This window comes from Podarcis liolepis, assembly GCF_965112155.1.
Source record: "Podarcis liolepis genome assembly, chromosome: 17".
Taxonomy (NCBI): Eukaryota; Metazoa; Chordata; class Lepidosauria; order Squamata; family Lacertidae; genus Podarcis; species Podarcis liolepis.
Genome location: NC_139571.1, coordinates 9,999,094 through 10,023,575, shown reverse-complemented (window position 1 = coordinate 10,023,575; position 24,482 = coordinate 9,999,094). Strand labels below are relative to the sequence as shown.

General features: G+C 50.4%; 1 protein-coding gene across 5 annotated transcripts in view; it reads right to left on the bottom strand.

Moving 5' to 3' along the window:
- Positions 1–21,939, bottom strand: part of RGL3 (ral guanine nucleotide dissociation stimulator like 3) — a 46,416-nt gene extending 24,477 nt beyond the window's left edge. The window contains exons 1-4 of one of the 5 annotated variants that reach the window (XM_083482969.1): positions 21,742–21,939; positions 16,342–16,446; positions 3,561–3,775; positions 986–1,182 (exon numbers count right to left, since the gene is read on the bottom strand). In XM_083482969.1, the coding sequence (XP_083339095.1) occupies positions 986–1,182; positions 3,561–3,775; positions 16,342–16,446; positions 21,742–21,765 (541 nt within the window). In that variant the 5' untranslated portion in view covers positions 21,766–21,939. Of the gene's footprint in view, positions 1–967; positions 1,183–3,560; positions 3,776–16,341; positions 16,447–21,741 lie in introns of those variants that run through there. The other 4 variants (XM_083482967.1, XM_083482968.1, XM_083482971.1 and 1 more) reach the window with 4 other exon arrangements.
- Between the last annotated feature and the right edge of the window lie 2,543 nt (positions 21,940–24,482).

The following is a 24,482-nucleotide window of genomic DNA, read 5'->3' as shown; positions in this document are numbered from 1 at the left end:
TCCATGGGACTCTCAAGAGTCTCCTCCAACACCATAATTCAAAAGCATCAATTCTTCGGCGATCAGCCTTCTTTATGGTCCAGCTCTCACTTCCATACATCACTACTGGGAAAACCATAGCTTTAACTATACGGACCTTTGTTGGCAAGGTGATGTCTCTGCTTTTTAAGATACTGTCTAGGTTTGTCATTGCTTTTCTCCCAAGAAGTAGGCGTCTTTTAATTTCGTGACTGCTGTCACCATCTGCAGTGATCATGGAGCCCAAGAAAGTAAAATCTCTCACTGCCTCCGTTTCTTCCCCTTTTTCTTTTCTTTTCCCCCCATCATAGAATTTAGATTTTCAGATAACTGGAGATGGTGGTCCTGATGCTGAATTGGACCAAGTGAGTGTTGCAGGGTGGAAACATGCAGTGAGAGGCAGCCCAGGGCTGATTTTGCTTTTGGATGGTTTTGCTTTGGGCATGCACACCCACACACCCACACACTTGACAGGCTGCCATGTGCCTTCTTCAGAGAAGACGACACCAAATAGTCATGGGCTCCAGCATATAGGATAGCTGGCTAATGCAGCTGCTAGAATGGTGACTGGGGGCGGCCACCGAGGCCATATAACACTGGTCCTGAGAGAGCTGCATTGGCTCCCAGTACGTTTCCGAGCACAATTCAAAGTGTTGGTGTTGATCTTTAAAGCCCTAAACGGCCTCGGTCCTGTATACCTGAAGGAGCATCTCCACCCCCGTCGTTCAGCCTGGACACTGAGGTCCAGCTCCAAGGGCCTTCTGGCAGTTCCCTCCCTGCGAGAAGTGAAGTTACAGGGAACCAGGCAGAGGGCCTTCTCGGTAGTGGTGTCCGCCCTGTGAAACACCCTGATGTCAAGGAAATAAACAACTATCTGACTTTCAAAAGACATCTGAAGGCAGCACTGTTTAGGGAAGTTTTTAATGTTTAATGCAGGGGAAAGCCTTACCTTCTGCCTCAGCAGCACCTGCCCTCCTGTGCTCCTCCTCCTCCTTGTCGTCTTTGTGGGACTGCCACAGCCCCTCTGCCAAAGCACACGCTGGGGAGTCACGAGCAGACTGGTGCAGGAAGCTCAAGGTTCTCTGCAGGTTGGGATGCTGGGGGGGCTCCCAGAAATCCCCCGGGTGATGCTGCAGCCAGAGTTCCAATACGTGCAGCACTGCCCTGCAGCCGGAAGGGAAACAGAGTCAGGCAGAACCATACACAAACACACGTACAGTGGTACTTAATTCGTTCTGGAGGTCCGTTCTTAACCTGAAACTGTTCTTAACCTGAAACTGTTCTTAACCTGAGGTACCACTTTAGCTAATGGGGCCTCTAATCCCGTCGGCGTACAATTTCTGTTCTCATCCTAAGGTAAAGTTCTTTACCCGAGGTACTATTTCTGGGTTAGCGGAGTCTGTAACCTGAAGCGTATGTAACCTGAAGCGTATGTAACCCGAGGTACCACTGTACTCACAAACTGCTTAGGCTCTTATCCAGGGGTAGGCAACCTAAGGCCCGGGGGCATGCGGACGGTCCAGGAATTAGTGTGTTTTTACATGAGTAGAATGTGTCCTTTTATTTAAACTGCATCTCTGGGTTATTTGTGGGGCATAGGAATTCATTCATCCCCCCCCCCCCATATAGTCTGGTCCACCACATGGCCTGAGGGACAGTGGACCGGCCCACGGTCTTGCTAGCTAGGGGTGATGGGAGTTGTAGTCCCAAAACATCTGGGGACCCACAGGTTGAGAAAGGCTGCCCTAACCCCTCCTGTCCCAGATAAGCTGCCTGCTGTTCAACAGCAGAACGGACTACTCTGGAAGGTGGACTTTCCTTCCTTTGGGGTTCTTAAGAAGAGGTTGGATAGCCATCTGTCCTGGATGCTTGAGTTGAGATTCCTGAACTGTAGAGGGTTGGACTAGAGGACCCCAGGGGTCCCTTCCAACTCTACGAATCGATGATTCCATGCTGCCTTCACCAGGCTTTCTTCCTGAGGGTGCCCCTTCTTAAGCGTCCTGCCAGATTAGGCTGCTCGGACTTCACCAAGCTTCACTGCCCATCTGGCATCTCATTACAGACAACTCCCTCTTTACGCAGAGGCCACATTCCAAGGCACCTTGCACTTAAGTGAAATCACATATTTTTGAAACACCATGGTCCCCAAACGTCCTGTTTCACCCCTGTCCCCTTCTACCCCCTTTTTGGGGGGGTCATTCCTGGGTTTGGAACGAAGCCCGCGTCCTCAGCTGCACACATATTGGATGCACCTGAAACAGTCACTGCCTGTACAGTAGAACCTCGGATTTCGAGCATCTCGGAAACCGAAAGTTTCGGAACCTGAACGCCAAAAACCCAGAAGTAATTGCTTCCGTTTTCGAACGCGCCTCGGAAGTCAAACAGCTTCTAAGGTGCGTTTCTCTATTTTTTCTATTGAATTATTTGACCGCTCATTGTGCCTCAGTTGTCAAGTGTTTTGGAAGTTGAACAGTCTTCCAGAACTGATTGCATTCGACAACCTAGGCTCCACTGTATTTTCTTCCTATATCCAGTGCTTTTTTTCTGGGGGCACGCATACCTCTAAAATTTTGTGAATCTTTGTACTTTTGTCCATTTATTTGTCTTTATTTCTCCCAAATTGAACTATAAAATGATGGGTTTTTTGAGTCAAACTGAGAGTACCCCCTAAACATTTTTTGAGGGGGGAAAGAACTTCCTATATCTGCCAGTTTAATACAGAAAGTATTGATCTGATGTGTAGAGATCTTTCCTATTCTACTTAATTCAAGAGGCTTCTGGAAGCTTCTCTGTGTGAAAGAAACAAGCAGAAGGTTCCTGATGTTTGGGTTATTCCTTCAGGGAAGCTGCGTACAGCTGGCTTAAACTGGTCCTGTTATCTCGGCTGTCAAGGTCACGCGGACTATAATAGTGAGGCCAGAAGGAGCCTGGCTTTCACTTTCTCTTTCTATCTCTTTCCTTCTGGTGCGGTGTTCTGTACATAGTATGCTTAGTGTTAAAGTTAAGACTTAATATAAGTTATTGTAAGTGTAAATCAAGTCTGCTGCAACTGGATTTCTTATGGACAGTGCCAATCCTGAATGTATTGGATTTGTGACCATTATGCTCATCTGCCTTCAGTAGCAGTAAAGCTCTGCTGGATGAAGTACAATTGCCTCTGGTCTATGTTTTGGGAATCCTGCAATGTGTTTAAGTTTTCACTCTGCTAACTATACGTTAGGAGTTCTGCTCTGGATCAATATTGAGTAGAATTTCAATGACAATAATACGTACTGCACCCACATGTCTATATATCCCCTTTCCAAAGAACACTTAATTGCATGAAACAAATAAATTTGCCCTGTATACACATGTCTACAGGGCAAAAAGCAAAGTGGGCATCACTCTGATACCCTGCCAGATTAGAATTGCTTTTCCCGCCCCAATTCGCAGCACTGCCAGAATCAAGAACCAGCCCTTCTCCGGGCTCCTGAATCGGGAGCACACCTTGTCCAGCATTTTCCTCCTGCCCAAACCACCCACCTCCTACCCCTGTGCCTCACTTGTCCGGTCTCAGTGGCAGCAGCAGATCCAGCACCTGCGCAGGGTTGGCGAAGGCCCGGTAGGTGGCCAGGAAGCTGGGCACGTAGCCAAGGTCACCCTCCACATTGGCAGACACCAGCCACTCCACCAGCCTGGGGAGTGTAGCAGCCCGCAACAGGCGCTTCTTGCACGTGCGGTACTGTACAAAGGGACACTCTGGCATGCTGGAGACATCCTGTTGGGGAAAAGACAGGCACGATGAGGTGGGAGAAACTCACATAGCTGACACCTATTGAAGAGGTGCTTATCGTTGTCTAATACACAGGGTAGAGGTGCAACCTGCCTTCAGTGGGAACTGCACAGTTAAAAAAAAAACCCTATTTGTGAAAAATCAGATTAGTTAACATTTAAAATCTGATACTTGTGGAGTTATCTTGCCTTTGATCCAGGAGATTCCAGTGATTCCCATAACTTCTGAAAAGGTTACCACAAATCTTGGCATCCCCAAATTTGCAATAATAATAATATTATAATTTGTTATTTATAACCCACCCATCTGGCTGGATTTTCCCAGCCACTCTGGACAGCTCCCAACAGAACATTAAAAACACGCTAAAACATCAAACATTAAAAACTTCCCTAAACAGGGCTGCCTTCAGATGTCTTCTAAAAGTCAGATATTTGTTTATTTCCTTGACATCTGACGGGAGGGCGTTCCACTACTGAGAAGGCCCTCTGCCTGGTTCCCTGTGACCTCACTTCTCTCAGTGAAGGAACTCCAGAAGGCCCTCGGAACTGGACCTTAGTGTCCAGGCTGAACGATGGCGGTGGAGACACTCCTTCAGGTACACTGGGCCGAGGCAGTTTAGGGCTTTAAAGGTCAGCACCAACACTTTGAATTGCGCTCAGAAATGTACTGGGAGTCAATGGTAGGTTTTTCAGGACCGATGTTATGTGGTCTCGGCGGCCACTCCCAGTCACCAGTCTTGCTGCCGCATTCTGGATTAATTGTAGTTTCCAGGTCACCTACAAAGGTAGCCCCACGTAGTGTGCATTGCAGTAGTCCAAGCGGGAGATAACTAGAGCATGCACCACTCTGGCGAGACAGTCCGCAGGCAGGGAGGGTCTCAGCCTGCGTACCAGGTGGAGCAAGGGAAAGAGGGGAGAGCTCCTTGTCATGCTTGCACACATGAGGGAGACGTGACTTTCCGTGCATGTGTCCCCTCTGCTGTCCAATAATGAAAACCAGTTTAGCATAGAAGGAGTGTTACGGAAAATCTGGGTGCGTATTTACCCTGCCACCCAGCCAATCGGACCAAGTCCGTGGATTCTAGCGGAAGAAAAGGAAGCTCAGCCGGACGCAGGAGCAAAATGCGAAGATCCGAGTTTATTGCGCAACAGGTTCAAAGTGGAATTGAACCCCGAGCATGGGGCGACATAAACTTTTAAAAGTTCCCTCCAAGTCCCAGAATACAGTGCGACAAAACGTCATGAATACATTAAAAGAAGGCTGGGTTTTCCAGCTTACATCATGAATACATTACAGGAAGGTGGGATTACATGGATTAACATTTCAGGAAGGGAGGGGGAAATATGCAGAGTAAGAGATATGCACAGATAAACACAGATAAGCGTTTCCTGAGTACAGGTGATGGGAAGACAATGGCGGAGATATGCATCGTCTGCCACCTGGCATCGCCCGGAGGAAGGGTATGGCAGAACGATCTGACAGGATTAAGGTCTTCCTGAGTACGTGACCTGTCGCTCAGGGGATCATGGAGGTAGGGGCAGCATCATGGAGTCCATAGGGAGCCGAGTTGAATGACACCAAAAGGAAAGAAATCGGAGTTACGGTTGATTTTATATCAATTTCTAAAGGTTTCCTAAGGTTTCCTATGCTGTCTGACCTATTCCGTATCGGTGATTGAAAGTGGAAACAAAATGGATACATTGTAGCAAGAATGGATACATTTTGACAGCTTTATGAGGCCCTTGGTTTCGGATCCATTGTTCTCGCCGTGGGGGGCCGTCAGCAGCTTGTCAGTAGGCTCAACGAGGCGTGCAAGGGCTCCGTGAGCTAGCTCGTGCAGGATAAATGCATGGCTGTGATTGGCTAAGGCGCAGCCATAGGAATTAGCGGAGAAGCTGGAACGCCAGGTCTACCCGTTCTAAGAATGGAGCGCGAATAGCCATAGGAAGAAATAGGAGGACATGTTCATATATTTGAGCTTATTTCGCTCAAGAAAGAAAGAAGGAAAAGGGGGGAGACGGGAGACGTGTGGTGCTTGTGTAACGGTGAGGGGGCTGAGGGTGGGTGTATTGTGGGCACCCTCGAGGTCATCGCCTCGGTTGTTCAAAGGAGAAGGGGGAAGGAGGTACCCCCCCCCCTTTCCCGGTCCGTATCAGTCCCCCATTCGGAGATAGATTTGCATTAAAGTTCTGTAAGAACTTGCAAATCCTTTCTCCGCACCATTGGAGCATCAAATTTCGGTGATCTCATATTCCCCTTCTCCCAAATGCCTCATCTGTACGTAGTCCGGGAAAGTGGGAGCATGTCGGGAGTGGGAATAGGCTCGAAGAGGGAAGGAGCTAGGAGAGGCAGACTGACGGAGGAAAGAGCAGCAAGGGGTAATACAATGCATAGTACAACAGAGGATGGAGACACAAAGGAAAACAGTTAAAATGATGAACACCACGACTTTCAATAACTGCCTGAGCCAACCCAGCTTGGGCAACCATCCCCATAAGTCCACGTCGGATAGTCCCTCATGCTGGATGTCGTGGAGCTTCCCTGCTAGCTCATGAATGTTATTTAAATGTCCAGTTATATTCAAAGTCTGGTCAGTCACATATGTGCAGCACTCTGTGCCTATTAATGCGCAGGTGCCTCCTTGACTGGACAAGAGGAAGTCTGTCGCGATTCTCGTCTGTAGGCTCAATTGTCTTACCTCGGATAGTTCCGACATGAGAGAGTCTGTGATCTGAGTCGCCTCCTGCATGAACTTAAGGAGGATGTCGGTGAGTCGGAGAATATCCACATGATTTGAACCGGCACCGTAGGCGGGGAAAAGCGACCGGCCTACGGTCTCTCCATTTGCAGCGACATCTGACAGATCTGACAGCTCCTTTTGCTCCCTTTTGTTTCGTTGTCTTCCAGGGGGTAGGTGTGGTACTATTCTAATTCCGGGAACGATGTAGCCAATGAAGCAGGATCCGGACATGTGTGGGCTCACCCATGTGTAAGCGCGGTGTCCACACACCCAGAATAGGCCGCTGAGGTAAGATTCCATTCGGCCTGAGGCAAAAGTTTGCAGCAGCATGGTGTCTGTGGGTTGTGGCTTCCAGTCCAAGGGGTGTCCGACCGCAGCGGCCCAGGCAACAGTAAGGTTAGGAAAAGTCCGGGAGTCCCTAGTGTTGGAGACGGTGACCAGTCCAGTTGGTAGGATTTCTAGAGTGTTGATGCATGTACTGGATCCGATGAAGGTTCCTTCCCCTGAGAAGCTGCGGCAAAGGGGTCCCTTTGTGGGGCCGGTGAGGTAGAGGTATTGATGTGTTAAGTTGAGTGCGGTCAAGTTCCAGGAGGTAACATTTCCGGAACGGAACTGTTCTAGGGTCACTGGTACAGGGACCAGTGGGAGGCTCTGTTGGAGATGGCTGGGTGCGTGAGCGCAAATCCAGCAGTCCGGGTAGGGTGACTCCTTCGCCACCTGGCTGAGAAGCTTAATGTAGGAGTTCTGCTCCCAAGATGATAGGAGATCTTCTCCCGGGAGTGCCGAGTCAGTGCCGAATTGTCGGGGTGCCGTACCAACCGGATGGAGGGGGTCGGTGGTGTTCAGTAGTCGCCTATCCCTGGCGATACCGCCGCATCGCAGGGGTCCGACGTGGTCCCAGGAGGGGGAGAGTGAGGGGTGTATAGGGTGGTGCCACCCTTCGAGATATTCAGCCCCTTTCCACTCATGAGTGACCCCTAAGTCCCATAAACAGCAGAACCGTCGCAGGCAGAGTCCTTGGAGTTGGGGCTTTCGGGTTTCTGGGGTGGAGCGGAGGCATTGGAACCCGAAAATCAAGTTTCCAGAGGGGTGGCTTGATTGCGTATAAGCGTGAGTAGCCCCTCCTGTCTCGACTTCGGTCCAATTTGGGGTTTGTGAGACCTCTCCACTCTCGTAAAGAAGATAAGTCCCATTTCTGCAGGTCAGCCGGTAAGAGGAGTGGTCAAGAGTGAGAGCCGCAGAGCCGATGCGGTGTAAATCCTTGTTCCGGATGAAAAGTTCCCAATATTCGTTTTCGGCGAGTTGGGGAACTAGGGAATGGCGCAGCAGGGTTCGGGACTCAGGAAGGCAGAAATCAAAGTCCCCCATTCGATCAGGGTTTGACCTTCCCGTCTCGACCTCATGATAGTCCAAGAAGTGGTAGTTCGTTTGCAAGCCCGTGCAGTGGTCTGATGAGATGGACGCGACCGAGGATAGGGCAGCGAGGAGAAGGGCGGTGCCAAGCAGACCCATGGTTCGGATGCGTGTAGGGAGGGCGCAGATGGTCTAACGAACAAAGGTGTTAGGTAGGGCGAGGCTGTAGAGTGAAGTTATCAAAGGAAGCTGTTGAATGGAGCTGTCAAATGGAGCTGTCAGATGAGCTGTCAAAAGGCGAAGCTATCAACGAAGCAAGCTGTCAATGGAGCTGTCAAACGGAGCTGTCAGATGAACGAAGCAAGCTGTCAATGGAGCTGTCAAACGGAGCTGTCAAACGTGGTTGTCAGCGCGTCTGAAACGTAGCTTGATGGTGTTGGTATCTGGGATGATTTCAGACGTCCAGTTGGGTGTCGCGGTGTCTGGTCCGGTCTGTTGAGCCCGACCTTGGCCCCGATCTGCTGGTCCGGTCTGTTGAGCCCGACCTTGGCCCCGATCTGCTGGTCCGGTCTGTTGGGCCCGACCTTGGCCCCGATCTGCTGGTCCGGTCTGTTGGGCCCGAACTTGGCCCCGATCTGCTGGTCCGGTCTGTTGGGCCCGAACTTGGCCCCGATCCAGTCCGGTCTGTTGGTCGTCGTTGTCAATATATGAGGCCGGTGGAGCAGGTGGAGTCGAAAAGGTGAAGTCCTCGCCGTTGCTTTCTTCAGTCTCTGGTGGAGGGGGTGAGGACTTGCACCTAGTGTGATGTAACCAAGAATTCTTCTCACCTATTTTCACGGCGGTTGGCGATGTCAAGAGTACTTGGTAGGGACCTTCCCACGCGGGTTGGAGTGGTTCCTTCTGGTAGACTTTGACGAGGATCCAGTCACCAGGGTGGAAGGAGTGAGCGTGGACGTCGATGGGCAGGTTCTGTCCCTCGATGGCCGCGTAGTGGTGGAGGCGCTGTAGTTGTGTCTGGAGCTGAATAACATAATTAGTAAGTTCTGCTTCCCCCAGCTCCAGTTCTGATAGTGGGAATAGAGTGTTGTAGACGGGAGGAGGTCTCCCGAATAAGAGTTCGAATGGAGAGAGTTTCAAACGTCCGGTTGGGGCGCTGCGGATGTTATGAAGAACCAGTGGGAGTGCATTCACCCATTTTAGGCCAGTGAGCTCGCAAAGTTTGCCCAACTGTATTTTTATCTCCTGGTTCATACGCTCCACTTGGCCAGAGGATTGTGGGTGGTATGGAGTGTGGAGGTCCCATTTAATTTGGAGTGCCTTGGCCACTAATTGCACCACTTCTGCAGTAAAGTGGGTTCCCCTATCGCTGTCTAGGCGGCGGGGTATGCCATAGCGGGGAATAATATCCTGTAGGAGGGCCCTGGCAACTACGGATGCGGTGGCTTTTCTGCAAGGGAATCCCTCCACCCACGAGGAGAATTGGTCAACTATAATCAAAGCATGTTTAAAGCCTTGGCATTGGGGCAGATCAATGAAATCAAGCTGCAAGTTCTCAAAAGGGACAAAGGCCCACGGTCTGGCTCCTGGTGGTCTCCTGGGCTCCCGCTTGGGATTGAAGCGATGGCAGGTAATGCAATTCTTTGCTGCTGCTGCTGCAGCGGCCGCTATCCCGGGTGCGTACCAAGATCTAATTACATGCTCCATTAATCTCCCTTTTCCCCAATGTGTTCGCTGATGAAGAAACCTCACTACTTTTGGAGTCCAGGCCTTTGGAAGGACAGTTCTTCCATCGGGGAGGAACGTAGCCTTTTCATCCCCTGGGGCAGATTTGTAAATTTCTGTGAGATCTAGGTCTGCTGGTAGTTGGAGGGCTTGAAACTCGGATTCATTGTTAGGGATGCGTAAGGCAGCCATCTGTGCGGCTTTGTCGGCTCGTCTGTTTCCTTTAGAAACTGAGTCCCTGCCCTTGGTATGGGCCTTGCAGTGGACAACGGCTATAGCGGCAGGTAGGTGGATCGCTGTGAGAAGTCGCTCAACTAGGGCGGCGTGCGAGATTTGAGACCCGGCAGCGGTTAGAAAGCCTCTCTGGAGCCAAATTTGGCCAGTTGTGTGCACAAGGCCGAAACAGTATTTGCTATCTGTATAAATGGTTATTCGCTTCCCTTCACCAATCTCGCAGGCACGCAGCAGCGCAATTAACTCGGCGGCTTGGGCACTGTACTGGGAGTTGATTGGGTTTGACTCTAGTACTTCGAAGTCGGAGACTACCGCGTACCCAGTCTTTCTAACCCCGTCGATTACTTTAGAACTACCATCAGTATATAGTATTAAGTCCGGGTTCTCCAGGGGAAGATGATCTAAGTCTTCGCGGGGCTTTTCGGCTTGCCGGACTATAGTGGTGCAGTCATGATGCGGGGTGCCATCGTCGGGAAGGGGTAGTAGGGTAGCGGGGTTTAGCGAGTTAACACGTTTAATGGTGACATTGGTTGGGGTTAGTAGGAGGGCTTCATACCGGTTGAGGCGGGAGTTCGAGAAATGGTGACATCCTTTTAAGGTTAGGAGGGTTGAGACTGAGTGGGGAACGTGAAGGGTGATTTCGTGGCCCAGGACCGTCTCTTGGGCTTTCTCGAGGAGGACGGCAGCGGCTGCGATGGCTCTGAGGCAACTGACAGCCCCTTTAGCAGTGTTGTCAAGTTGTAGACTATAATATGCTACTGGCCTCTCTTGATCGCGGAAGGGTTGGGTTAGGACACCGGAGGCTACCCCCATTTGCTCGTGGATGAACAGGTTGAAAGGGATTCGGTAGTCGGGTAGCCCCAGGGCAGGAGCGGATCTGAGTTCCCGTTTTAGTCGTTCAAAAGAGCTGTAAGCTTTTTCTTCCCAGACCAATGTGTCTGGGTGGTCCTGACGCGTCATGATAGTTAAGGGCTTCGTTATTTCACTGTAACCAGCGATCCATGCCCGGCAGAAGCCGGCCATGCCAAGGAAGCCGCGCAGCTGTCGCTTTGTTTTTGGGAGAGGGATTTTAGTGACTGCCTCAATCCTGTCAGTGGCCAGACTTCTGGTCCCTACTCCCAGGATGTGTCCCAGATACTTAACTTCTTGTTTACAATACTGGAGTTTCTTTGGAGATACCTTATGTCCTTTCCTTGCTAGTTCTGATAGGAGGTGTTTGGTATCTATCTTACACGCTTCCTCGCTGGTAGAACATAATAAAATATCATCCACGTAAAGAAGTAAGGTGGAGCTAGCCGGTAGGTGGATGTCCTCTAAGTCCTGGTGTAATACGGCCGAAAAAATTGCGGGTGACTCTACGTAGCCTTGGGGCAGTCTGGTCCACGTTAGTTGGCCAGGCCCCCAGGTAAATGCAAAAAGGAACTGACTAGCCGGATCCAGGGGTATACTGAAGAAGGCAGAGCACAGATCCGCAGCGGAGTACCAGGTCGTCCCTGCTGGAATGGCGTTTAGGAGGGAGTTCGGGTTGCCAACTACCGGGTGTCGGGGTATCACGAATTGGTTCACTAATCTCAAGTCCTGCACAAAACGGTACCGTACAGGTGTCCCCTCCTTAGCGGGCTTCTTGACCGGGAGAACTGGGGTATTACAGGGTGAAGCGCATGAGACTAGGATCCCCTTTTCGAGGAAGTCCTCAATCATGGGTGTTAGACCGTCTATGGCTTCTTTGGGCAGAGGGTATTGCTTGGTGCACGGGAAGGGTAGGTCACTTCGGTAAGTGATCTTGACCGGAGTAGCGGAGAGTAAGAGCCCGACTGAGGTTGATTCAGTGCCCCATAGGGAGGGGGGCAATTCCTTTTCCAGGTCTAGAGGGAGCTCGGGAAACTGTCGATCCGCTTTAGATTCCTGAACGATACCTTGGAACATGGGGATAGAGTTCCCTGGCATATGTAGGCAAATGCCATCCGGGGAGCATTTTATAGTGGCGTTAAGTTTGCAGAGTAGGTCTCTGCCGAGGAGATTGACAGGGCTGCTTGTTAAAAGGAAAGTGTGTTCCGCTAGTAATGGTCCGAGGGTGACCTTGGCCGGTCGCGAGAGTGGGCAAGTGCGGGGTATCCCATCCAGTCCCATCACTTTCTTGGTCACTGTCCCTGGTTCCAGATGACTGTCGGTTAGGGTGGAATAGGTAGCCCCTGTGTCCAGTAGGCATTGATAGGGGTGGCCGTCTATTTCGATAGTACAGACCGGGTCCTCAGGTGACAATGTAAGGACAGGGCAGATGGTTTGGGTCTGACTGGGATCCCCTTCTAATTGTCAATAGGTGCCCTGATCATCGGGAGGTGGTTGGTTTGGAGGGTGCAAGGGGGGAGCAGTAGCATTCGCCCAAGGGTGGGCGGGCTGGTCTATGGCCGGCATTTGGGTCCGGGGTCCCGGTTGTGGTCGGGTTTGAGGTATCGGGTTTGAGGCCGTCTGCGGGGTATAAGCCGCTGGGTTGTGGTTGCTGTAGCCTGGAGTTACGTTGGCTTGCGGGGAGAAAGGGGGGTGGGGATTCCGAACAGGGAAAGACTTTGCCTCTGGTCCCCCGTAGGGTGTCGCATTTAGGTAGGGGCAGAATCTTTTTATGTGTCCCTCTTCTTGGCAGTAGTAGCATCCTCCCGTCCCCGGTCCCCATTGCCTATAGGGATTTGGGGGTCCTCCTCCACGGATCCCTTTTCCTCGGGGGAGTCCCCTGCCTCGATTAGGACCATAGGCAGTGTCCATGCTTAAGGCTAGTATTTGTTCAACTTCGGGTTTTGTTTCCTTCTTCTTTCTTTCATCCCGAGAGTTGTAGACAGATTTTGCGATGGACAAGATTTCACTTACGCTCTTTCCATCGTATCCAATTTGGAGATTCAGAGCTTTTCTGATATCTGGGCATGCCTGATCTTTGAAGAACCCTTTAACGATTACTTCATGCTGTGGGTTTTCGGGGTCTATCCCCCCCCATGTTTTAATGGCAGAGACCAATCTAGTGTAGTAATCGGACGGGTGTTCGTTTGGTCCCTGCATGACCGACTGGACTTTGGTCCAATTAACGGTGCGTCGTCCGGCGGCCTTTACACCGTCTAAAATGGCCTTTTTAAATAGGTTTAAGCACCAAATACCCTCGGTGGTGTTATAGTCCCATTCCGGTTCCACTCTAAGACATTGTGCTGTGAGCGCTTGCAATCCCTGAGGCCGTCCCCTTTGGTAGTCGGGTAGTTCTATGGCTTCCCCGGCTTTAGTTAGGATGTCCGCTTTCTCCGCCTCGTTGAAGAGGGCATTCAGAAGGACGTGGACATCTGGCCAGGTGGGATTGTGTGTGGAGAAGATAGCGCTGACCTGGCGGTGGCATTTGTCCGGGTCGTCCCTCAGTGAGGGCATCTGATTTGACCAGGTTACCAGGTCTGAGGTATAGAAGGGTTGATGCGTGTAAACCATCCGTGGGGGCCCATCAGGTTGGAGAGGAGGGATGGGCAGGGCCCTTAAGGGCATCTGGACAGCAGTAGAAGTCACGGTGGAGCTTACTTGGTCAGAAGTCCCCGGAGTCTCTTTATCACAGCCCAGGGTCCCCGTTGCAGAGCCATGAGGTTCCGTGGGAGTAGGCTTATTCACGACTTGGGTAGAGTTCTCAATGGTGTTGTGGGGAGTAGAAGAGGGGGTTTTAGTCCTAGCTTGTCCGGGGTTTTTAACTTGTTTGACGCCCCCTTTGTCCTTTCTCGCTTGTAGTCGTGTGACCCTCCTATTGTCAGTGTCTTGTGTCTCATCCTCCCCCGTTTCCTCCCCACTACTAGAGCTGCTGTCACTGGATGTTGGGGCTCGCGGTGGTGGTCCTTGATAGTAGAAGGGGACCAGGGTCTGTCGTATATCGTCATCCTCGTAAGGGGGGGGCATTGGCTGTCGCCCGGGATTTAATATAGGCAGTTGGTAGGAGGTCGTTCCCTTTGGGGCTTGGAGCATTCTCCTTACTGTCTCAAAGGTGGCCAGATATTCTAACTGGCGGGGTTTTTCTTCTATCAGGGCTTTCCTTAGGTGGTTCAAGCGTTCTTCATTAAATGAACCCCCCGGTGGCCACCGCAATTCGGGTTTGGCGGAGGCGGTACTGGCGGGCCATGTTTCGGAGCAGAGGTCTTCTAATTTTTCTTTAGATAACAATTTGTGGCCAGGAATCGACTTCCAACACGCAATGACGAATTGGAGAGGAGAGTCGGGATCTCTCTGGGAACGGGATGGCTTCCGGGAAGCCTTCCTCCCAGAGTGAGTCCGCTCATGTTTGGAAGCCTGGGTACCCATAGTATATTTCACGCGTGTCTAGATAGGAAAGAGGAGAGAGGAGAGGGCCGATAAGGATTTGTGGGTCTAGGGCTGTCCGACAAAGGACTTGAAACAAAGAAAGGGAAAGGTCTTTAGTCGCTTGGCAACTTCCTAGGGAGGTTTTAAAGAGCTCTAGCTATCCGGTATTCCTTTCTTCCCTTTTCCTTAACCATTTACCTGGGGTCCCTTTTCCACTCTGCCGATCCCGCCCAATTCCTCATGGGCTATTCCCTCCTGGCAACCTCCTACCTATCGTCAAACTTCTCAGGAAAAGGGGCCCTACTGAACGCCCGCGCCGTGCGGTGCCAGATCGGGTGATCCCTGGACAGAATTTCGGGTCGAAAATCCCCCTTGCTTTCGGAAGCGGGCTTACGATACACGTGGCACGTAGCCCGACCGGTGCGGCTGGGATTGGGATAGAAAGCAAGACCACTTCCTGCCCCCTAGAAAGGACGCTCGGGAAGATCGGAAAGAGAGCTCCAACCCCTTGCTTTCAACTGGGATACCCGTTTGCGGAGAGTCGGCTATCTTTCAAGTCGGATCTCTCCGTCTTACCCTTCGGGCTCCCAATTGGTGCGGCTGGCTAGAGAGTTTAGATAAAGAGATAGAGCTCAGAACCCCCCTTTCGGGTCGAGCAGCGGTCCACGATCTCTCTCACCGACTGGACCAAGAGAAAGACAAGAAGGCACGATAGAGAGGAGGGCAGAGAATTCGGTTGCCAGGAGACTTCCACCCCTTCCCACCAGTGCACTGGATTTTCCTATACTCACGCGTCTTCTACGTCGATCCGATCCCGGGATCGATGAATAAGCCGGCTGGATCCCTTTTGCTCCCCGGCTGAACTCCTGGGGCTGTTGATTACCGCCCGGGAGATGGTCGGAGGTCCAAAAGGGTCTTCTCGGGCAAATTGGCCCGCAGCCGGCTGAAGAATTCGGGGCCCCCGGTCAGCAACCCGGGAGAACCGCTCAGCCCCACGTTGGGCGCCAAGCTGTTACGGAAAATCTGGGTGCGTATTTACCCTGCCACCCAGCCAATCGGACCAAGTCCGTGGATTCTAGCGGAAGAAAAGGAAGCTCAGCCGGACGCAGGAGCAAAATGCGAAGATCCGAGTTTATTGCGCAACAGGTTCAAAGTGGAATTGAACCCCGAGCATGGGGCGACATAAACTTTTAAAAGTTCCCTCCAAGTCCCAGAATACAGTGCGACAAAACGTCATGAATACATTAAAAGAAGGCTGGGTTTTCCAGCTTACATCATGAATACATTACAGGAAGGTGGGATTACATGGATTAACATTTCAGGAAGGGAGGGGGAAATATGCAGAGTAAGAGATATGCACAGATAAACACAGATAAGCGTTTCCTGAGTACAGGTGATGGGAAGACAATGGCGGAGATATGCATCGTCTGCCACCTGGCATCGCCCGGAGGAAGGGTATGGCAGAACGATCTGACAGGATTAAGGTCTTCCTGAGTACGTGACCTGTCGCTCAGGGGATCATGGAGGTAGGGGCAGCATCATGGAGTCCATAGGGAGCCGAGTTGAATGACACCAAAAGGAAAGAAATCGGAGTTACGGTTGATTTTATATCAATTTCTAAAGGTTTCCTAAGGTTTCCTATGCTGTCTGACCTATTCCGTATCGGTGATTGAAAGTGGAAACAAAATGGATACATTGTAGCAAGAATGGATACATTTTGACAGCTTTATGAGGCCCTTGGTTTCGGATCCATTGTTCTCGCCGTGGGGGGCCGTCAGCAGCTTGTCAGTAGGCTCAACGAGGCGTGCAAGGGCTCCGTGAGCTAGCTCGTGCAGGATAAATGCATGGCTGTGATTGGCTAAGGCGCAGCCATAGGAATTAGCGGAGAAGCTGGAACGCCAGGTCTACCCGTTCTAAGAATGGAGCGCGAATAGCCATAGGAAGAAATAGGAGGACATGTTCATATATTTGAGCTTATTTCGCTCAAGAAAGAAAGAAGGAAAAGGGGGGAGACGGGAGACGTGTGGTGCTTGTGTAACGGTGAGGGGGCTGAGGGTGGGTGTATTGTGGGCACCCTCGAGGTCATCGCCTCGGTTGTTCAAAGGAGAAGGGGGAAGGAGGTACCCCCCCCCCTTTCCCGGTCCGTATCAGGAGGGATCCGGTATTCCCTATAAGGGAAGCTGCTACATACCAGCTGACACGATCTGTTGGTGATGGGCTCTGCCCTCACTCGGTGAAGGATGATGCTGTAGATGGCCCCATCTTCTGTCTCTTCACCCCACTGCTGAAGGGGTGTCTGGGGAGAGGCAGAGAAGAAACAGAAGCAGAACTAAGACACAGCTTTTTGGCTTCTTGGCACCATATGCATATGGCAGTGTAGAGCAGGGGTTCCCAATTGGTGGTCTGAAGATCCCAGAGGGTCCGCGTAACCCACCTGGGGAGGGGGGCGTGGCACCATTCACATATCAAAAGCTACGACAGAGATATCAAAATTTTCAAAAGTAAGGGGTCCAGGGCTTGGCTCTTGAAAAACAGTACTTAGTTATTGGGGACCAGTGGTGTAGAGCAAGGTCTAAACTGAACTGGAAAGAGTTGAGCTGGGAGCCAATAAAATGTTATTGTCGGGGTAAAGGGAGGCTTCCACCCATTCAGCGGTAGATGTTGGGGGGCAGAGAGCAGTAGTGAGATGCTGGAGCTGTGTGTACCATGTGGTTGTTCTTGTACCCCCTTAACTAGCCCCAGGTGTGATGAAGGCAGCCAGAATTGAAGTACTATTCAACAGCCAGTCTAGTCACATTCCCGTGCATGGAATTGCAGGAGGTGCCATCTTGCCTCAGGCAGCAAAATATATTGAGCTGGCCCTGATCTTATTTTCTTGTATGGTGTGGCAGTCATGTTGTTTCGTCAGTATTAGCTGCCTTGAACATCCAATAGGGAAAGCTGGGGTATACGTTTTAAAAATAAATAAGTAACAAATAAACTTGAGCGAAGTACGCAAGGGAATGGAGTAGAACTATCAGAGAAGGAAGACTGGCAGGTTTGCTTTTCCATCTCCAAAACAAAGGAAAAGGTTCAGGCCAGGGCACAGGAGGTTTCTGGGAGTAAGAAAAGAGGCTTATGCAAATCTCTGTCCTGTTTCCTATTTACAGTGGTACCTCAGGTTACATACGCTTCAGGTTACATACGCTTCAGGTTACAGACTCCGCTAACCCAGAAATAGTGCTTCAGGTTAAGAACTTTGCTTCAGGATGAGAACAGAAATCGGGCTCCGGCGGTGGTAGCAGCGGGAGGCCCCGTTAGGCAAAGTGGTGCTTCAAGTTAAGAACAGTTTCAGGTTAAGTACGGACCTCCGGAACGAATTAAGTACTTAACCTGAGGTACCACTGTAGTGCTCAGCGAGCAAGTATGGGCATCATTGTTTATCACAGTGATTCAGGCATCATATTTGGTGGCTCAGATAGACGGCACTGTCTGTGTTTCTGCAATGTTTTCGCCTTTCCATAGGCTGCTGGTGCCACGGATGGAGCTTGCGGACTCAAGGCCATTATTAATTGACCAACGTTCAACGGCCAGTCAAAGAGAAGAAGGTTTCATCCCCTTCACTTTGATTACCTGTCCTTTCCCAACTCAACCCTCAGCATCAAAGGCCAGAGTAAACCGGGGTAGGCAACCTAAGGCCCGTGGGCCACAAGAGGCCCACAGGAGTCGTTTAACCGGCCCATGAGCCACCCCCGAACTGAGCTGCCTGCTCGGTGAGTTCCCACTCGCTGCACTAAACCGGCGCAGCGCGGCATGGGGACTCGCTTCCGCAGCGCTGGAAATCGCGTTTGCACAGGCGCAGGGGCTGGAGATCGTAGACGCACACACTGGAAATTGCGAGCGCGGGAGCTTATCCGCACGCACAATCCAGCCCCCGAAGGATCTCCGCTGGAGTGAACCGACCCAGGCAAAGTAAACCTTGCCGACCCCTGGCCTAAAACCAACCACACACAGTGCAGCTGCAGGGAGCTGCTATTCTGGCTGGGGGCCCCCACCTCACGCCACCTATTTGCAAAACATAGACCAGCTACACAATGCAAGTCACTTTTAGTCTGGCCCTGATTTAACGCTGCTAAGAAGCCTGTGTTGTCATCACGGGTTACTGCTATTGTGAAGGGTCACCGTGCTTGTTTTGCATACATTTTAAGCTGCAATTGAATCATTGCACACTGTACTTTTGGCATTTCTCTATCATTTAGACCCATCCTAAGCTTTCCATTTCCCCCTCTGCACCCATGTGAATGCAGTGGTACTTTGGGTTAAGAACTTAATTCGTTCCGGAGGTCTGTTCTTAACCTGAAACTGTTCTTAACCTGAGGTACCACTTTAGCTAATGGGGCCTCCTGCTGCTGCTGCGCTGCCAGAGCACAATTTCTGTTTTCATCCTGAAGCAAAGTTCTTAACCTGAGGTACTATTTCTGGATTAGCGGAATCTGTAATCTGAAGTATATGTGTAACCTGAAGCGTATGTAACCCGAGGTACCACTGTATAAACTTTCTAAGGATGACACTACAGTGGTACCTTTGGGAACAGACTTCTGGGACAGATTAAGTTTGAGAACCAAGGTGCCACTGTATATAGAAATGAGCAAACCAGCAAAATTTTAGGGAGCAGGCTAGCAGTAACCATTACTTACATCATAGGAGCCTGCACAACACAAAAACTGTTGCTGTATGCAGGTTTTATTTTATTTGTTTTTTATCTTATATTTTGAAAAAGTTTTTTTTCCTTTAATTTTTTGGGGGGCCCCCAAGACAGTGGGGCCCTAAGCTACAGCTTGTTTAGCTTATACGTAAATCTGGCACTGGGCTCGCTCCTAAGATTCACTCCCTGAATTTGTACCTATGGGGCGGCCTCTTTTTCTGTCCCTGCTCTTGTGCTTTTGTTTTGCTTTGTTTAACAGCAACCTGACATAGCAGCTTTTCCCACTCTGCCTGTCAGGAGACGCTTCACCAATGGTTGCTGCTGCTTAGAAAAGCACACAGGGAAGAAGAATGCAACTGCGTCATGCTACCAATGTTGTCTGTACACAGGAGAAAAATACTCTTTGATTTGGGTGTAGGACGGACCAGACTGTTCCTTCCTTCCTCTCCTGGAGTGATGATATCTGGACTCAGAGTGGAATCGAGGAGTTCCACGCCTGGCCACCAAGCTGAACCCCCTCCTATCCAGGTAAGGTGAGATGGGGGAGACCCACTAAAACAGGTTGATCACAATATAACAACAACAACAACAACAACAATTTATTTATACCCCACCCTCCCCAGCCAGAGCTGGGCTCAGGGTAGCTAACACCAATAAAATTACAATAAAACATAATGGGGGAGAACAAACAAACAAACAAACAAACAAACAAAAACCAGTTTATTAAAATACAGGTTAAAATACAATTTAAAATGCAGCCTCATTTTAATAGTAGCCCATAAATCAAAACCTTAATGGGAGGAAACATAAGGGTCAGACAGAGTCCAAACCAAAGGCCAGGCGGAACAGCTCTGTCTTGCAGGCCCGGCGGAAAGATGTCAAGTCCCACAGGGCCCTAGTCTCTTGTGACAGAGCGTTCCACCAGGTTGGGGCCAGTACTGAAAAGGCCCTGGCCCTAGTTGAGACCAATCTAACCACCTTGCGGCTTGGGACCTCCAAAGTGTTGTTATTTGTGGACCTTAAGGTCCTCTGCTGGGCATACCAGGAGAGGCGGTCCCGTAGGGATGTCCCTGGTCGATCCTTGGACCCCCTGATAAATTTCAACAACTTTGGCTCCCTAAAAAAAGCTCAGCAACTCTGCCAGTTCTGCAGTCTCCTGGGAGTTGGACGTGACTGCGCTAAAGGATGAAAGCAGCCCTGCCTGGGGACAGGAATTCCTCCCGCTTGGTCTCGGCACCCCATCCAGTTGCTCCAGCTTCGTTCCTGTGACCTTCCTTGACATTTCCTGCTCAGCAGAGCCGCCAGACCGGTCCTGCAAGAGGTGGAAATGTAACACCACAACCATCTGCACTGCTCTGTGCCAGGTACCAGTGGCTGAAGGCAAAGGCAGCACAGGTGCCCTCCGCCAGCTCTCACTAGAAGGGGCACAGAAGCAAAAAAGGGGCATCTCTCTTTTAAAAAAATAAAAACAAAAAACACCCTTTATCTCTCCCCACCCCTAAATACTGTGGCTCTGCATTACTTGGAAACATCAATTATAACTGAGAGAGTTGAACCAGGAAAGTAATAAATATATCGAAATCAGTGAATAATAGCAACATTATTGATGCACAAAATGCATGACTGCCGACTAACTTTAAGAGCTGAACTAGGAAAATAATAAATATATCAAAATCAGTGAATAATAGCAACATTACTGACGCACAAAATGCATGATTGCCAACTAACTTTAAGAGCTGAACTAGGAAAATAATAAATATATCGAAATCAGTGAATAATAGCAACATTATTGATGCACAAAATTCATGATTGCCAACTAACTTTAAGCATTTTGCAAAGCCACAATATGAACTCTCTCTGTGTGTACACGCACGCGCTTTGGATCCTGTTGTCAAATGTTATAAAAATTATGAATTCAAATACCGTACCAGAAATTCATATGATAAATATTAGGATATGTAGAAATCCATCTGCAAAGTCCCAAAACGCGTTCCTCTTTTTAAACATGCGGTGATATTCTTTCCCTCTTTGTATATCTCTTTCCTATTCTGCATTATTTAAAGATACACATGTCTGGCCTATCTCCAGTGAAGAGAAGGTGTTATGAACAGTGGAGAGGGGTCTGGATGCGAATCCTGCATTTCGTGAGAAACATCCTGAGAAGCAGGGCTGTGTGTGTGAATTAAAAGAATCTGAGAGCAAAGGATTAGAAGCTTGGCCTCTGGAGTTAGTTCTTTTGCTTTTCAGTTTATGCTCTGCACTTTCCTGTTTCTCATTGAGAGACGCTTTCAATATCCGAACCTCACCACAACCCTACATAAAAGCCATCCCTCCCTCCCATCCTAAGCCACAGCTGCGCCGTGCAACACTTTCTCTGCAGTTGGCATTGGGGGGAAGGTGGCGAGAGGGTACCAGCCTTTGCTGTGGCTTCCAGAGCAGCAGTCCTAGATTTGTGCAAAGCCCCGTTGACTTCAATGGGGATAGGGTCTTGCAGCCCCTCCCGTCTCAGGTTGCAGCCCTGGAGGCTTCCCTCCGCTGCAAAGCCCCGTTCAGGATCAGCTCCAACGCGCCGCAGCACCCGAAGACCCGCGCCCTGGGCTCCCTTAAGCAACTTAGCGGCGGCTTAACTGCCTTGCGGATCGGCTGCTTCTCAGGCAGCCTTTAACCCCCGACGATTAAAGCGTGATAAGAGGGGGGAGTGTCTATCTGGAGAGCAGTGGAAGGAGGAGAATGCAGCGGGGCTTGGGTTCAAGAGCTGGGGGGGAAAGAGGAAATTCTGGAGGTGAAGCGCAGGCGTGGGAAAAGGTGCCCTTTACGAAATCCCCTCTTCTTCCAGGAGCAAGCCGGTCTCTTTTGTACATCTGCGCCCCCCCTTGCACCCCCAACCCCCCTGCCTCGCCTCCCTACCATTGCAATCTCCGCTTTGCCCATCCTCGTCAGGTCTCCTCGGAAGCAGCAGCCTCGGCCGGTCCCTCCCGGGGCTTTGCATGGGGCAGGCGATGGGGGCAGGCGCCTTGCCCGGCCCTGTTGCGAGGAGGGGCTGAGAGCTACTGCCCGGGCTGGGGACTCCTCCTCGGGAGCCGTCCGGTTCGCCAGCGAGCTCAGAGGCAGCAGGAGGCGGAGCCGCCGTGCAAATTTCCTCCGCCCCGGCCCGGATCCGGCAGCCTTACAGTGCCGGACGGTGCAGATTGGCTCATTGCGCCTGGTGCCCGGGGACCTCTTCCTTCGAGTCTTAAGGATGGGGGTAGAATCTCAAGGGAGCTACACAAGAGAGAGTTTTCCTAAAAGATTCCCAAAAACCTCCTCTCCTCCCCTAAGCATTTCTACTTACTTTTCATTTCTTAACACAAGGCTCCCCCCTTTTTTCTAGCAAGTTTTATTAGGTCAATAGAGAGAGAGAAATTGCAAAGCTTAATATCAAATATATTTCAATAACAACAACAACAATAATAATGTATTTATACCCCACCCATCTGGCTGGGTTTCCCCAGCTACTCTGGGCGGCTCCCAACAGAATAGTAAAAATACGATAAAACACCAAATATGAAAAACTTCCCTAAACAGGGCTGCCTTCAGATGTCTTCTAAAAGTCAGATAGTTGTTTATTTCCTTGACATCTGATGGGAGGGCCTTCACAGGCCGGCGCCACTACTGAGAAGGCCCTCTGCCTGGTTTAACCGAACTAAGGCTTTGATCTAGATAACAATAAGAACATGAAGAAAGAAAAGGGGGACAGGGAGAGAAGGGAGTAGGAAAAGAGAGAAATAAAAGAGTGTAGAAAATAGGCTGAGACAGAAAAATAAAATTCTGAAAATAGAGAACTTCCGATTATTCATTTGTCTCCTATATATTAACAATATTCACTTTGTCCAATCCAATATTACACAGGACTTTTTTTTATCTAGAGAGTAATTCATAATACTTGGCAATACATGGAGGCACCATGCTGGCTACTCCTGTTGTGGGGCTTTTGAATATTAGCTGAGATTTACAGACGTCATCGCAAGCATTTTTCACACCAACCCTGCAAAGTATCACCCCCCCCCCAAGTAGCTGACAGGGAAAGAGGTGAGAGTAGTAGCTTGTCTAAACCTCTTTAGGTTGCCGGTGGCAGAAGCAAGATTTGAACCCAGGGCTTCCTTGCTTGCAACGGTAGTTTCTGAGCTGCTTTGCTAAACTGGCTCTCATCAGGGAGTGTGAGCATTTGCCATTCTTGGGTGTTGGCGGTGGATTTAGGGCAGTGTGGGGGCTTCCTACCCCCCACCCCCACAGAGTGCTGAGCTGAGAGGGCGCAAAACTGTGAAGATCCATTTTGGGGTGCCAAATTTTGGCCTCATCAAATAATGAACGATTACCAAAGTCCACCCCTGGCATTCCCTTGTTGCCAGCTGATCCGAGTCCCTGGACAGCAGAGAATATTTCTTTTTCACAATTCTGTGCTGCCCAGGAGTGTTTCCAGGGCAGCTTCTGAATAGGCATTACGATAATAAAACTGTAATATGATAAAATGCAAACGGGAGTCGTAAAATGCGTCAAACACCCGCTGGTGGCTTAGCAACTCACCAAGTCACTTCACTGCCGCTTCCCTCCCTGCTCTTGGCCAGTGGGAACCAGTGGCATAGCGTGGGTTGTCAGCATCCGGGGCAAGGCAAGTAATTTGTGCCCCCTAACCCGTGGATTTGCGCCCCCTAACCTGTGGATTTGTGCCCCCTAACCCTAACCCCCAGATGTTGCGCCCAGTGCGGCTGGCCCCCCCTGCACCCCCCACGCTACGCCACTGGTGGGAACCATTTGCTGTGTCTAAGAGCAGCTCAGTGAGAGTCAGTAAGAAGAGCCACAACAATTTACAGCGCAATCTACTCCCAAATTAGTCCCACTGAGTTCACTAGGACTTGTCCTTACAAGGCTCTGTACACCTTGCTCCAGTGTGCTCCTGCCACTGGTGTCGGAAGTGCACGTTAGCCAAAATCCATAGGTATCCTGTAGTTTCTTGAGAAACTATCTTCCTTCCTTCCTTCCCCCCACTTCCATCCAACTTGAAAATGCAAGATGCGGTTAAGCTGAGCTGTGTTCAGTTCAGACAGCATCTGTGCATATGAAGATGGCAGATTCCTTGAACAGGAGCTGGGGAGGGGGATGGAATTGCAAGTGTGGGAAAACAAATCAGGTAATGCGCATCAGGTGGGCACCCCATCCCCTCTCTGGTGCGTCCAGCCACGTGCAAATGTGACTTGAAACACAGCAGAGGAAAACAACCTTGCTTTAAGCCACTAATGTGCACACAGTCCCAGTGAATATTGCAGCCTTAATGAAGGGGGTGGGATGGGGGTGGGGGAGGACATGCTACCATGGAGCAACGCGAGTCCCCCGAGTGATTGGATAAATCTGTTTTGTTTTTAATGGAAGCTGCCCCAAGGGTCTTTGTGGACTGAAAGGAAGAATAGAAATCAAAACTGACAAGAGATATTTGACAGTGGAAAGGGACTGCCTCGGGAGGTTTATTTGAGGTTTTTAAGCAGAGGTTGGGTGGCCCTCTGCCATGGATGCTGTAGTTGAGATTCCTCCATCGCAGGGGGCTGGACTAGATGACTTTGGGGGTCTCTTCCAACCCTACAATTCTATGATTCTGCGAGTGCATGATTCTGCCA